Source organism: Fonsecaea pedrosoi (assembly GCF_000835455.1).
Source record: "Fonsecaea pedrosoi CBS 271.37 unplaced genomic scaffold supercont1.1, whole genome shotgun sequence".
Classification (NCBI taxonomy): Eukaryota; Fungi; Ascomycota; class Eurotiomycetes; order Chaetothyriales; family Herpotrichiellaceae; genus Fonsecaea; species Fonsecaea pedrosoi.
Genome location: NW_013550615.1, coordinates 2,976,461 through 2,989,170, shown reverse-complemented (window position 1 = coordinate 2,989,170; position 12,710 = coordinate 2,976,461). Strand labels below are relative to the sequence as shown.

Here is a 12,710-nt window from a genome sequence, read left to right as displayed (position 1 = left end):
CAGTGGCCAGGACCAGACGACGCACCGTCCGCTCCGTTGCGCGCTCCGAGCTTCTGATCGTTCCCTACAATGCTCTCTAGCAGCAAAACGCTGGTGTGCACTTGAGCCGCCGATAAAATGCTTTTTCTCATCGATCAAGCCTGTTCTCATTCGGTTTGAAAGAAAGCTTTTTGTCTTTTCTTTTCGCTCAGACGAAGATACACAGACAGATAGACAGAAGTCACACACACACCACCAGATTCGACCGCACCTCATTGGCAAGAGAAGTGTCTTCCCCATTTTGTTGATTCTGGCTCAGATTACCCAATCCAACAACAGATGTGGCCCCTTTTCGCGACACCTGACGAGTTAGATTCCTCCTCCAACCTGGAGACCTATATGCCAAAAGAGAAAAAAGGCTGTCAAAAGGTGGACCGCTCTAGCAGTGCATGTCGAACTTGGGCTTTCGGTCAGATGTAAAAGATCCCCAATGTTGCTCGCTTGCAGTTTGTCCGTCGTCGCCAATCGCATCAGCCTTGCCAGGCTCGTCAAACGCTTCGAACCAGAACAAGTCAATGCCCCAGTCCAGAAGCCCACACACGGCAGATTGCCAGTACGTTTTCATGTTGTCGTCGCCGGCCTTTGCCGCGCCAGCATCCGTGCCTCCGGTGCCAGGCCAGCCGGTTTCTTGTTATATCTGTCAGAAATGTCCCGTGCTTTTCACCAGGTTCCAAGAAGTGTTCTTACCGCCATTCATAAAATGGATCTTGTCCAGGCTGCCGGTGACTTCCTGGACGTGGCCGAGCGCCTGGGCCATGTCGTCAAAGTAGGTCTTTGTTGCGTTGGAGATATCTTGGTATTGCCAGTAGGAAAAGCCATTGGCCAGACTGTTCTTGGTCAGCGCCGGTCCCATTACACGCAGAGGTAGGTAGCTCTCACATTAGCTGAATACCGCTCTTGATGATGGAGTCCATGGTCCCATTGTTCCAACAGTTCCAGCTGTCTGCACTCCCGAGTTGAGTGTCCGGATAGGACTTTTGCATGTCGGCAATCCAGCCTAGAAGATCATCGGCGTTGTAGGTGCCGCGATACATGCCCTCTGAACCGATTGTGATGCCGTACAGCGTATCACCAAAAGAGGTGGGATCGGCCTCGTCAATCGCTGCCTTCTCCCTGTCATAGGCACCTCCATCAGGCCTAATGTTGAATCATGTGTCCATTAGCCTTAAGTTTCCATCAACCTGCGCCCAGAATACCACTCACCACATGCCCAACAACACCTTTATGCCTGCAGACTTGGCCGCGGGAAGAACCTGGGAGGGCGTCTTGCACGGGTTGCCAAACTGATCGGAGGAGGAATAGGTCCGGACAATCTGAGCATCGGTGTTGCTCAGGATAGCCTTGAAGTCGGCTTCGAAGTCGGACTGTGTTTTGCAGGTGCCATCTGGGTTGGTATTTCCCACGGCGAAGCCTAGGGTTCCAGCTGCCGACACTGCCAGCGGTGCCGTAGCTAAAACTGTGGAAAGCACATCGCGGAGTTGCATGTTGAAATGGTGGTCCCTGAGCAGACGACGGGGGTTCGGATTTCGAATCTCGGGGGAACGCGAGGATCAGGCTTGAGAAAAGTGGAAAAGAAGGACTCCAACGAGAGGTAGAATGGCCGGAAAGAGTGACTGGGAAAGGGCAATGTTTGCAATACAAAGACTGTGAATGACGAGGAAAAAAGAAGACGAGCAATGACTGAAGCGCAAACACTGGTTCTTCCCCAGAAGTTTGGGACTCGATCCCCTTGAATTGACGCGCCTGGAGCCGTTGTTCCTGAACCATTCCATTCCAGGAACGTGGCTGCTGCCGCCCTACGCTGCGCTGCGCCTCAATGCAGGTGCGTATGACCTTGGCGCCAAGACTACACGCACTGACTACTGGCAATAGGGGGAAGCAGGGGAGACAAGGCTACGAAACAACACACTGACAGACACATTTCGATTGCAACTGGTGGTGAGAAATATCTGTCAACTGCATCTACATCCATGTCATCATCAATCCATCAGGCTGCACAGAGCCCCAACACGTCCGAAGGTATAGTCCACGTCTTCATAATGTCGCTCCTGGCCTGGAATTGCATCAGGAGACCCGCCTCCATGTGCCAACTGATATGGCAATGTAAGGCCCACAATCCGGGGTTATCAGCGACAAATCGGATGAGCGCCCAGCCGTATGCATCAACCATAAGCGTATCTCGTCGCATGACATTCGAAAGTGTCCTGTTCAAGCCGTCATAGGTTGACCAGTCGAAGTATTGATCCGGGGACGAGGCAAGGACCCAAAAGGTATGACCATGGAAATGGAAAGGATGGGCTCCCTCGTCATAGTTGGTGATCAACAGATCCACCACAGCGTAATCGGGAATGTCGATGACATATTGGCTGGCACTGAACGCCGAGCTGACTCCAGAGGTCGTAAACGAGTCATTGCCAGCCTGGAGGCCAGCGACAGCTTGGTTCAACGTCGGCACGTCGGCCATCACCCAGGAGGTCCCATTGATAAAGGCACGATCCAGGGCGTAGTCTCCAATCTGGAAATTTGCCGCGATGGCGTACATTATACTAGCTGGTGGTGCTTCTGATTCGAAGAGCGGTGTTAGTAGTGACGAGTTCAGACCGACGCATTCAACATCCATCGCATCTTTCCAGTCTGTCGAATTTGTTGGTACATCTGTGCTATTGGTATATGTTATCAATGCCATAACATTAGGGTCGAGGATCGGATTGGTTCCGAAGCAGAACGTGTTCATCTGGGCTCGAATCCAGTAGTTCGATCCTGCCGTCTGATTGGCGTTGACGACAATTGAGTATCTCTGCGCCACAGCAATGTCGAGTCGGTGCACAGAAAGAGGCTCGGTCGCGATTCCATCCGCTTCAATAACAGAGAGGGGATGGTTGTCTATCGAGAATTCGAATGTCGCGAAAGCTCCTGTGTTGATCAGCCTATACCGATAGCGTTTGCCGTGCTCGACCGTAAACACCGCACGTGTCGAGTTTTGCTCGCAGACATAGCCGCTATCGGAGTCGAGTGTTGAACAGTTGAAATAGTTGGTACCCTGAATCAAGCCATTGTCAGGGACAGGCTCGCTGTTCTCATTGCCGCTCGAGAGGTAGTCGGGCAGAAGGGCCTGGCTATAGTCATGGTACCAGTCTTGAACAAGCACAACCTGGTCCACGTCGTAGAGCTTTTGCAGTCTGAGCTCATCTGGCGAATGTATAATTAGTGGTCCGACTGGTCCATCTCCATTCGTGGTCGAATAGTGGGTGTGATACCAATAAGTTCCGAACTGGTTTTCCACGGTAAAGTTATAGGTGAAACTTGCCCCCGGTGGGATCGGGCATTGTGTTATTCCGGATGTCCCGTCCATCCAGTTTGTACCATTCTGGTAAAGCCCATGCCAGTGAAAGGCAGTCCCGTTCCGGAGATTGTTCTGAACATAGACGAGAATCCGATCGCCCATATTAGCACGAATCAGTGGGCCTGGGATACGACCATTGATGGCGATGACCTCACGAAAGACACCATCCGGCGACAGCTCAATTTCATCAATAGTAAAATTGTATTCGCGTGTAGTTGGCGGTGCATTGAAGTCCCAGCCTGCTATGTCGAGGGTGTAGTCTTCAACATTCGATCTCCATGGAGGAACCAAAAGAGATGCATGTGAATCCTCGGCGGGCGACGAGCTGTTCGACGACGAGGGTGACCCAGCGGTGCTTTTCGATTGACCCTTGTTAGAATGATTTATTCCCAGTCCAAGGCCCAGTCCTAGCGCCAGTCCCAGTACAACCACTACAACGACCACAGAGAGGACGAGGTATGTTGTTCTTCGAGAGCCTTTCGAATGCACACCGGTAACTTTCCCACTTGACGGCACTCCCGCACCGAAAGATGGAGCGTCATTCTGCCCTTGAGTGCTCTTTTGCTCTGCAGACATATCTTGAGGTATTTTTCCTGGCAGAACGATCGATCTGAACCACACGCAGTCGACAATAGAATGGTGTCGAATGTTTGCAAAAGTACACACAGGAGTCTAATATCACCGGCGGGGCATCTTTTTCAGGTTTGCAATCAACATCTCTCTTACCGGTTCCCGTCGTGGCAGGAGAGACAAAATGCTGGGATGATAGTGTGCAGGACACCAGTCTAGCCGTCTGAGGTGCTCGCATCCTCTTCGCAATCACTGGTATAGTTGCCCAGATCGGCGTAGGCTGCCATGACAGCTCGCATGGATACCAGCACAAATGGCAAGGCTATTGTTGGGTCCCCTTTGCCGGAAAGTGACATTGATGCATGTTGAGGACGCTGTGCAGGTGTTGCCAGTAGCGAGAAGCGGTCATCCTCCGGCAAGACTCTGAAAGCTAGGTTGTCCGTCGTCTCCATCCTATCAGAAGGAACACGTTTCTAATCAGTCTGTTCCTGCTCGAACCTTGCCGGAGATGCATGAGGTTCAAGGTCCAAATCATGAGGTTGTCGTTGGAAGAAAGAAGTAGAGTCGGGCGACACGTGCTTGAACTTCAGAATTGGTTGGCCTGTTGCCTTGGCGCTCATTGCTTAGCATCACTAGCGCGGATTGGCAACGCTGTACAGAACCCAGTTAAGGATCCACTCTGCCCTCAAGCTTCGACAAGGCGTTCTAGTATACCGACAAACAGACTACTCGGTACCTAAACATCGCTCCACCAGAAGCTTTAGCTCGGTGGGTAGCTGGCCCCTTATGGCATGCTTTTTTCACGACTTCTCTCGTGTCCAGGAAAGGTAACGTCGAGCATGCGGAAAAGATACGCTGCGCGAGAGCGCATGCTCTCAGTTGTGGTCCGGCTGCAATGGGAGCTCTCAGCACCCCAGCAACATGTTCGGGCGGTGACATCGTAGCTCTGTTTTCTTCTACCTGGGGCAGTGTGTAAACCATAAAAGAGCTCGTTGCCCCGTGATGCTGTTCCCTCGCTTCTGTCAGACTCTGCATCCTTTCGAGCATTCTGGGAAACACATCTCACAGACTCTTTCACCATCATGAACTCTCTCGCTTTGCTCGTGGCTGCCGGTGCTTTGGCAGCCGCCTCTCCTTTCCCATCCCGACCCGCCGTCTCGACTATCGAGCCCTCGCTCACCCAGATTCAGCAGTCCGCGGCCACTGCTACCAGTCTGTCACCTGTGAGCAACGTCAAGGGGGTCGCCTTTAACCGCTTCTACCAGATATGGCTGGAGAACACTGACTACTCGGCGGCCGCTGGTGACCCGAACCAGAAGTTCCTTGCGTCACAAGGCATCACATTGACCAACTACTTCGCCGTCACTCACCCCTCGGAGCCCAATTACTGTGCTGCCGCTGGTGGTGATACTTTCGGCATGGACAACGATGATTTCAACCAAATCCCCGAAGACGTTGCCACCGTCGCCGACCTGCTCGACACCAAGGGAATCAGTTGGGGCGAGTATCAGGAAGACATCCCCTTCCCTGGCTTCCAGGGCTTCAACTACTCCAACCAGGTCACCTTTGCCAACGACTACGTCCGCAAGCACGATCCTTTGATCCTGTACAAGTCAGTCACGAACAATGCCACCCGACGAGCGTTGATCAAGGGGTTCGATGGCTTCCAGGAGGACCTCGCGAACAAGGCTCTGCCCCAATGGGCTTTCATCACCCCGAACATGACCAACGATGCTCACGACACCAATATCACATTTTCGTCCCAATGGTTGCGCAACTTCATGAACCCACTGCTGGCGGACGAGTACTTCATGAACGACACGTTGGTGCTCCTGACCTTCGACGAGAACGAGTCCTACGGAATCCAGAACAAGATCTTCTCCATCCTTGTCGGCGGCGCCGTCCCTGAGCACTTGAAGGGCACCACGGACGACACCTTTTACAACCACTACTCGACCATTGCCTCGGTGTCCCAGAACTGGGGCCTGCCGTCCCTCGGCCGCTGGGATTGCCACGCCAACGTCTTCGAGCTCGTGGCCAACAAGACCGGGTACAAGAACGCCAACGTCAACACCAAGGGCCTGTTCTTCAACTCGTCGTACCCGGGCCCGGTGTCTGACGCCCAGTACGTCAATACCTGGCCGGTCCCGACCAACGCCTCCACCTGCGCCCACGGCAAGGGTGTCTTGAAATCCGTGGTCAGCACTATCAAGGGCAGAGCCGCTACCATGAACTACACCAACCCGTATCCCTATGATGCCTTGACTGGGAATGATGTGCCGCCGAGAGTTTGAGCGGGAACGACAAGTCCGCCGTAGAGAGATGGTGGCTATGGGAGTATATGAGTGGGGGGCCTTCTTCCTCGCGTGGGGGCCGAGTCGGAGATGAATAGATAGCTACGAGTTACAACCAGTCAATACACAAACGTGATCTCTCTGAATATTCTTTTCTCCAGTTTAATTGGTCCCAGTTCGCGGTCCCTTAATGCTCCACGCTTTGTCGTCAACGGAGCAACATTGCTGCTGACTCCGAATGCACCTCCGCACTAATCACTACTGAAGACATCCCACAGGAAGGAAGAGGACTCACTCCCTCGACAAATTTTTTTTTTTCAATTTCGTCCCGCTGAATCCACGCGTACAGGCAGACCGCATCGGATCGGGACCTTGTGCCGAGAAGGCCGCAAGTTTGTGGTCATCACACCCCAATAGCTCGGACCTTCCAGCTCGAAGCGAGTGAAATAGTGTGGGATCCAGAGTAGCGACTGGCAAGCTGGACGTTTGTAAATGGCTCATAATCATTTGTCCACCGGATGGGCCAGGGTTGGGGATTCCGTACTTCTACATACCCCTCGTAGCCGTTGATGGAACCCACACTACCTACCCACATTGAAAGAGCTGCATCCTGGTCGCCTACTGTAGGGATATGTAGGTACTGGCACTAAATACCGAGGTAGTCAATCCACCTCCCAATTTGGGGCAATTGCGATACAGTGCCGCGCTTTGACCATCTGATTGGCTACATTCCCCCAAAACAGCAACTCCTTCCACCAAACCAACCGGAGAGTTCCTTGCCCCAAAGATAACAACCCGCAAACGCAGTTTTCTGGAAATCCTCCCACCGCAAGCTAACACGAGCACCACGACTAGTCTTTCGCACTACTCGAACTTTTACTACTGCAGCGAGTTGAACAGCCGAACAACCCCCATAGCACAACCGGCTGCTGCACCGCCAATCACTACCATCTGCCCCGCACCACCGAGGTTGCACTTGACACACCTCCAACCTCGCCAGCCCTCGACGAACCCGGTCTTGACGTAGCCAAAAGCAAACAAGGCGACAATCATCACGCTGATGCTCCAGATCAGCCCCTCCGTGACATTGCTGGTGAAGAAGTATGGGAGGAGTGGCACAAAACCACCAATGAAATATCCCAGCGCGATTGTAAGGGCACACACCACCGCACGGCTAGGCGCAGGCTCGGGCGTGTTGTGTTGGAAGTGCATGAGGAAGTCCACCACCGCGTCGGGACTGTTGGAGGTGATGAGCTGATGGGTAAAGTCCTTGAGGAGAGACGGTGAGAGATGGTAGGGCGCGAATATGGACGTGATCTCCGACGACAGGTTGCCGCTCGATTGGAGCACTTGGGTTCGTGTCGACCGGTATGTGGCCTTGTATGCGGCCTCTTCACTCTTCGCACCCAGGTAGCCACCCAAGCCCATTGAAATGGCTCCGGCAATAAGCTCAGCCAGACCACCAAAGACAACAACCTTTGTGTCGCCCAGGGCTGAGAGCCCGGCGGTGAGGGCGAAGGGTACCGTCAAGCCATCTGACAGGCCGATGATAGCATCCGAGACTATTCTCGCATTGATAGGGCTGCGCTCTCTTTCTGATGTGAATGATGGTCTCTCACACATCGTGTCTGCAGAGGTCTCGCTGCTTGTGTCGATGGCATCGTCGCCTTTGCTGAGACGGGATGTTTGTCTCAGCATGGCATCTTTCTCCGTGTCGACGGGCACCGCTGTGTATGAGCGTCTCATCATCGCTTTGAGCATAGCAGCCATGGCATTGGTATCTTCGAAGCTGTCGATCGACATCTTGGATGAAACTGTCGATGAGCGTGAATCTTCAGGAAGGCAAGTCTTTCTGCAGTCAAACCGACAAGTTGTATGTCCTCGGCAGCTGTGCAGAGCAAGAGCAAAAGCAAGAGGAACGACCAAAGCTCGAGGGGGAACTCGCGCAGAGGAGGGAGGCTGGGTGTATTCGAGCTATAGACATTCCTCAACATCCCGCGCGCCTTACTGGGTTTACCTTGAAGGGCAATGGGTCATGGTCCGGATGTAACACAGTCAACAAACTGAAGCCACGCGGCAACGCACTTGCCTTCCATTTCCTACCTTCCTGAAGCAGAATCACGTCGAATTCTCGACATGGGAACGAAGCAGAAGGTTTCCTAGTGCCAACGCAACGGGATCGCTAGGACTTGAACGCCTGTCGACGGGCAACGTGCACAGCAGCAACAAAACAAAACTTCATGGGCCATAGCTTTTAGCGTGGTGAAAGGAACAGAATGGAAGCAGCTCAGGAACATGGCCCTGGTGGCTCTTATGCAACATGACGATCGCATTGCCCTGGCCACTCGAGCTCGTGAGCAACGTGCCTTGTCAGCTGCAAAGAAAGCACGATGATTGGAGCCTTCGGGGTCATTGCAGCACGCCAATGTCAGACAAGCTCCCCGAAGCTTGCTTTGCCCGGCAGGTCAAAGCTTGGATGGTCCCTAGCGTATGCGGACACGGTGGATCCAAGGCTCAGGCTAATGCACGTTCCGCCCCGCTGGGTTCATGAGTCTCCACCGTCTCCACTTGACGAGGCTATCTCGATGGCAGCTTTCTTGTATTCCAGCTTCGGGCAGTCAATGCAGCACCCTAGCACCTTGCCGAAGCTCATTATCCACCTGGAAAAGACTACAGACTACATGTCCTCAAAACTCTGATGAGCCTTTTTATCCCGTTCTCGGAAGGTGACATGCCGGTCGTGGAGCGTTGTCCCCGTGCTAAAGCAACGTGTTGATAACGATACACCGGCATTGGCTATCAATCTTCGAACGGCACTTGAGATAGGAAATCACGGCATCTTGTGTGCACCGCAGCGGTTGAGAACTGTTCGGGGAGACGCCGTCCAGGAAAATTTTGCGTTTTCAAGGCATGAGGTGTGCAGAAGGCATAAAACTGGAACGCGCTGCCAGCTTCGTCCCTTGGAATCGGTCAAGCGCAAACAACAGAAAGCAGCCCGTTACTTCGAAATGGCAGCCCTACTCTCTTTTCTGGGTGCTTCTGCGCTCGTCTCCTCAACTGCCGCTCTCCCAGTCAGCCGACAAGCCTCAATATGGCAAGGGCTGAGCTCGAAGATCACCCACGTCGTCTACCTGATGATGGAGAACCACTCGTTCGACAACATCGCCGGATTTTGGGACTTCAACGACATTGACAACCTGCGCAACATCAATTTCTGCAACGAGTTCACCAACCCGAACTGGACAGTGTGGGATGAACCCCTGCTGATCTGTGCCGGCAAGTACGAGGCTGAAGTGCCCCTGAAGGACCCCGACCACAACTTCGCGGGCACCAGCTACGAGATCTACCGCAAATGGCAGCCAACGGCGGACGATATCCCGGACATGTCAGGTTTCATCGAGAGACAGTCTGAAAAGTACAACGCAACACCGGGAGATTCCTCGTTTGTGATCAAGGCCTATGACCCCAAAATGGCCACCACTCTCTCGACCTTGGCCCAAAACTATGCATTCTGGGACACCTACTTCGCCGAGCACCCGGGCCCGACTAACCCTAATCGCCAATTCGCAACCTCAGGTTCTACCTGCGGTTACGTGGACAACACCGACCAGGCCGCCGGCTGGTTCAGCAACACCACGGGCACCAGCTGCACGCCGTCCATTTTCGAGGCCCTCTCGAACAAGAACATTTCGTGGAAGAACTACTACGAGACCGACATCATCGACGCGCATATGTACAAATGGGTCCAGGACAACGCCATGGATCGCCTCGTGCACGCCGACCAGTTTTACAAGGACCTCGAGAACAACGAGCTCCCCCAGTTCTCCTACATCAACCCAGAGTGCTGCACCATCGATTCCATGCACCCGACCAGCAATATGGCCGCGGGAGAGATGATGATCAAGCATCTCTACGACGCGCTGCGTAACTCTTCGTACTGGGATAATTTGTATGGAGCTCCTCCTTCCCTCCTCGCTTTGTTCCACAAGGTGCCGTGACTAACTTTGAATCTCAATGATAAAATAGGCTCCTGATCATGTAAGTTTATCAACCAACTAAAATCCCCCTCATCGGTGGTTGGGCTCCGTTTATTCTTTTGGATAGCCCGTGTCTTTCACGTCGCCTCCCTCTTTCCCTTTGTCCTCGAAGAATGCTAACTTTGAGGCAGAAACTTCGACGAGCACGGAGGATTCGCCGACCACGTCCCTCCTCCCGTGGGCGTGCCGGCGCCTGCTGACGGCATCACCTTCTCAGGCATGTCTGACGGGCACAACGTCACGTACGACTTCACGCGGCTGGGCGTGCGCGTTCCGGCCTTTGCCATCTCGCCGTGGATTCCGCCCAACACGCTCATCCACGACCAGGGGACCACGTACGCCGAGAACTCGGCCTACACGCACTCGTCGATCCTGCACTTTTTGCAGGAGCTGTGGGGTCTCGAAGGGCTAAACAACCGCGTCCAGTGGGCCAAGACGTTCGAGCACATCTTCGCAGACACCCCGCAGGAGGGCGGTGGCTTGGTGAGCCTGCCCAGCCCGGTCTGGCACGGCGGCTTTGGCCAGCCCGAGCCCGATGCCTTTTATCTCTTGAACCAGGACGAGAGTTACTATGCCAATTTGGATTGATTGATGACCTTGGATGGACAATGGTTTCGAGAGCCCGCACTGTATGCAGAGCATGCACGCACGACATGACATGTAGATGAGTCCCGAGCCTATATAGCTCGCTTGCTTGGAAGAAGAGAGATTAAATAATAAAACATTCCCAAATGATCTGCGTTGAAATTCTTAATCTTCACGAATGCTGTGAGAAGCTAGGTGGGGGAGAATGAGGATGTGTAATGGTACGTAAAGGGCAGGATCCTGCTGTAGGTGTGTGCATGGAATGAGGCGAGTGTGGTGACCATAAGAGGCAGACCAGGACGTGCGAGTCATGCACCCTGATCACAGACCATCACAGTCCCTCTGGCCGTGAATCGCCGCCACGGTGAGAGAGAGTTATGGGCTCTTCCAAGAATCGCAAGATATAAAGCTGGGTGGTGGTGGTGGTGGTGTGGTGGTGGTGGTGGTGTGGTGGTGGTGGTGGTGATGGTCGTGCAGTCTTGTCAATCTCCGCCCCCCTGTTCAGGGACTGGACTGGGCGCATCGCCTCTAAATCTCAAGATCTTCGTTCCCCGCAAAGAGCGAGACGAAGACGACGACAGCCGAGAAGAAACCCCCCCCCTCAGTGTCCTTATAGGCCAACTCTCTCCTAGTCATGCATTGACGCGATACCAGACATCCGACCCGCCGAGCAGAGCACTAACCGAGCCTGCAGCGCCGACCGTGACAGGATCGAGTGGGAACCATCCCACCGCTGCAGCTGGGATCAGCAAATCACAGGTGTCGATGACCAGTTGCCGAAAGATAGCGTTGCGTTTCGCGGTTGGAGGGTTCCTTGGTCTCGTCTGCTCTGGTTTGCTGGATTCGTCGACAGCGCCCTTGCGACTAGTCTTTTCGACTACGGTCGAGGTCGTCTTCCCCTTCTTTTCATTGGCTGATTGGTTGTTGTTGTTGTTCTTCGATGATGCAGGGTCCGGGTAGACAAACAAGAGTTCGTACAGGCTCAAGGCGATGGACGCCGACAAGGCGTAGAACCAGAATTTCAACGCTTCAGTTTGGGCGGTTACCGCCCACGGTCTCCAGGTGCCGAGGACTGCATCAACCTAGTTGTTGAGCGGGTTGAAGGCCCTCAGTCAGCGCGCGCGCTACGCCGGGGGCAAAATTTTTTTAAACAGTGCTTGTTGGAATGCGTACAATGGTAAACATCTCTATGAACAGGTACATGCCGAGCAATGACCATTTTGAGACAATGAGGAGGGAATGAACGCTGCTTTGCGCGATTGATGGCTGCGATGGCTTTGTTGGTTGACCTTTCGTCGCCTTGCTCGAAGGAAAGGATTGATACTGGCCGTACGCCGTATTCCAACAGTCGATCCATTTGAAGAGACGGAGAAATCGGCGTGCTGGAGAGCCACTTTGTCAGTTACCAACCTGGGGGTGGGCAGCATGAGGTCGTTTAATATCGGTAACTGGAGTAGAAGTTTCTCACCAAGCGCGAATTGATCCTTGGCTGTGAGCCACAGGGCAGCCTCGTCTGGTGATAGATAGCCGACCGTTGCTGCAATCTGTGAAGTCGACTGTAAAAACTTGAGGCTCTTCTCAACGCCAACTTTCAATATCACAAATCAATACACGTCAGCTCCACTTTCTTGTTAATGGCTTGCTTTATCGCAAGCAAGCAAATTTGCTTGTCCTGGAGATTTTGGCAGCTCGCGTGAGAGAGGATGCCAGGGAAAACGATCGCTTACGGGCATCATTGGAGAATCTCGTTATGGACTGCAGCATTGTGAACAGGGGGGGCCAGCAGGGGGATATTCAATATCTCAGAGAGGAACCAAAAGGGAGTATGCTATTTCAATGTCA

At 53.4% G+C, this 12,710-nt stretch overlaps 6 protein-coding genes across 6 annotated transcripts; 2 read left to right on the top strand and 4 right to left on the bottom strand.

Moving 5' to 3' along the window:
• Window positions 1-418: 418 nt before the first annotated feature.
• Window positions 419-1,523, bottom strand: Z517_01080 (uncharacterized protein; the record flags this gene model as incomplete). Its single annotated transcript, XM_013434042.1, has 4 exons — window positions 419-666; window positions 727-866; window positions 919-1,176; window positions 1,243-1,523. 4 exons carry the CDS (start codon window positions 1,521-1,523, stop codon window positions 419-421), a joined length of 927 nt encoding a protein of 308 aa, XP_013289496.1.
• Window positions 1,524-2,026: 503 nt separating this feature from the next.
• On the bottom strand, window positions 2,027-3,958 carry Z517_01079 (uncharacterized protein; the record flags this gene model as incomplete). Its single annotated transcript, XM_013434041.1, has 1 exon — window positions 2,027-3,958. The coding sequence occupies one exon, from the start codon at window positions 3,956-3,958 to the stop codon at window positions 2,027-2,029; it is 1,932 nt and encodes a 643-aa protein (XP_013289495.1).
• A 1,076-nt stretch (window positions 3,959-5,034) lies between these two features.
• Window positions 5,035-6,246, top strand: Z517_01078 (uncharacterized protein; the record flags this gene model as incomplete). The annotated part of the gene is made up of 1 exon (XM_013434040.1): window positions 5,035-6,246. One exon carries the CDS (start codon window positions 5,035-5,037, stop codon window positions 6,244-6,246), a length of 1,212 nt encoding a protein of 403 aa, XP_013289494.1.
• Window positions 6,247-7,125: 879 nt separating this feature from the next.
• Z517_01077 (uncharacterized protein) lies at window positions 7,126-8,049 on the bottom strand (the record flags this gene model as incomplete). Its single annotated transcript, XM_013434039.1, has 1 exon — window positions 7,126-8,049. One exon carries the CDS (start codon window positions 8,047-8,049, stop codon window positions 7,126-7,128), a length of 924 nt encoding a protein of 307 aa, XP_013289493.1.
• A 1,205-nt stretch (window positions 8,050-9,254) lies between these two features.
• On the top strand, window positions 9,255-10,871 carry Z517_01076 (uncharacterized protein; the record flags this gene model as incomplete). Its single annotated transcript, XM_013434038.1, has 2 exons — window positions 9,255-10,195; window positions 10,415-10,871. The coding sequence occupies 2 exons, from the start codon at window positions 9,255-9,257 to the stop codon at window positions 10,869-10,871; spliced, it is 1,398 nt and encodes a 465-aa protein (XP_013289492.1).
• Window positions 10,872-11,500: 629 nt separating this feature from the next.
• On the bottom strand, window positions 11,501-12,632 carry Z517_01075 (uncharacterized protein; the record flags this gene model as incomplete). Its single annotated transcript, XM_013434037.1, has 4 exons — window positions 11,501-11,950; window positions 12,042-12,250; window positions 12,337-12,456; window positions 12,596-12,632. 4 exons carry the CDS (start codon window positions 12,630-12,632, stop codon window positions 11,501-11,503), a joined length of 816 nt encoding a protein of 271 aa, XP_013289491.1.
• Window positions 12,633-12,710: the final 78 nt, after the last annotated feature.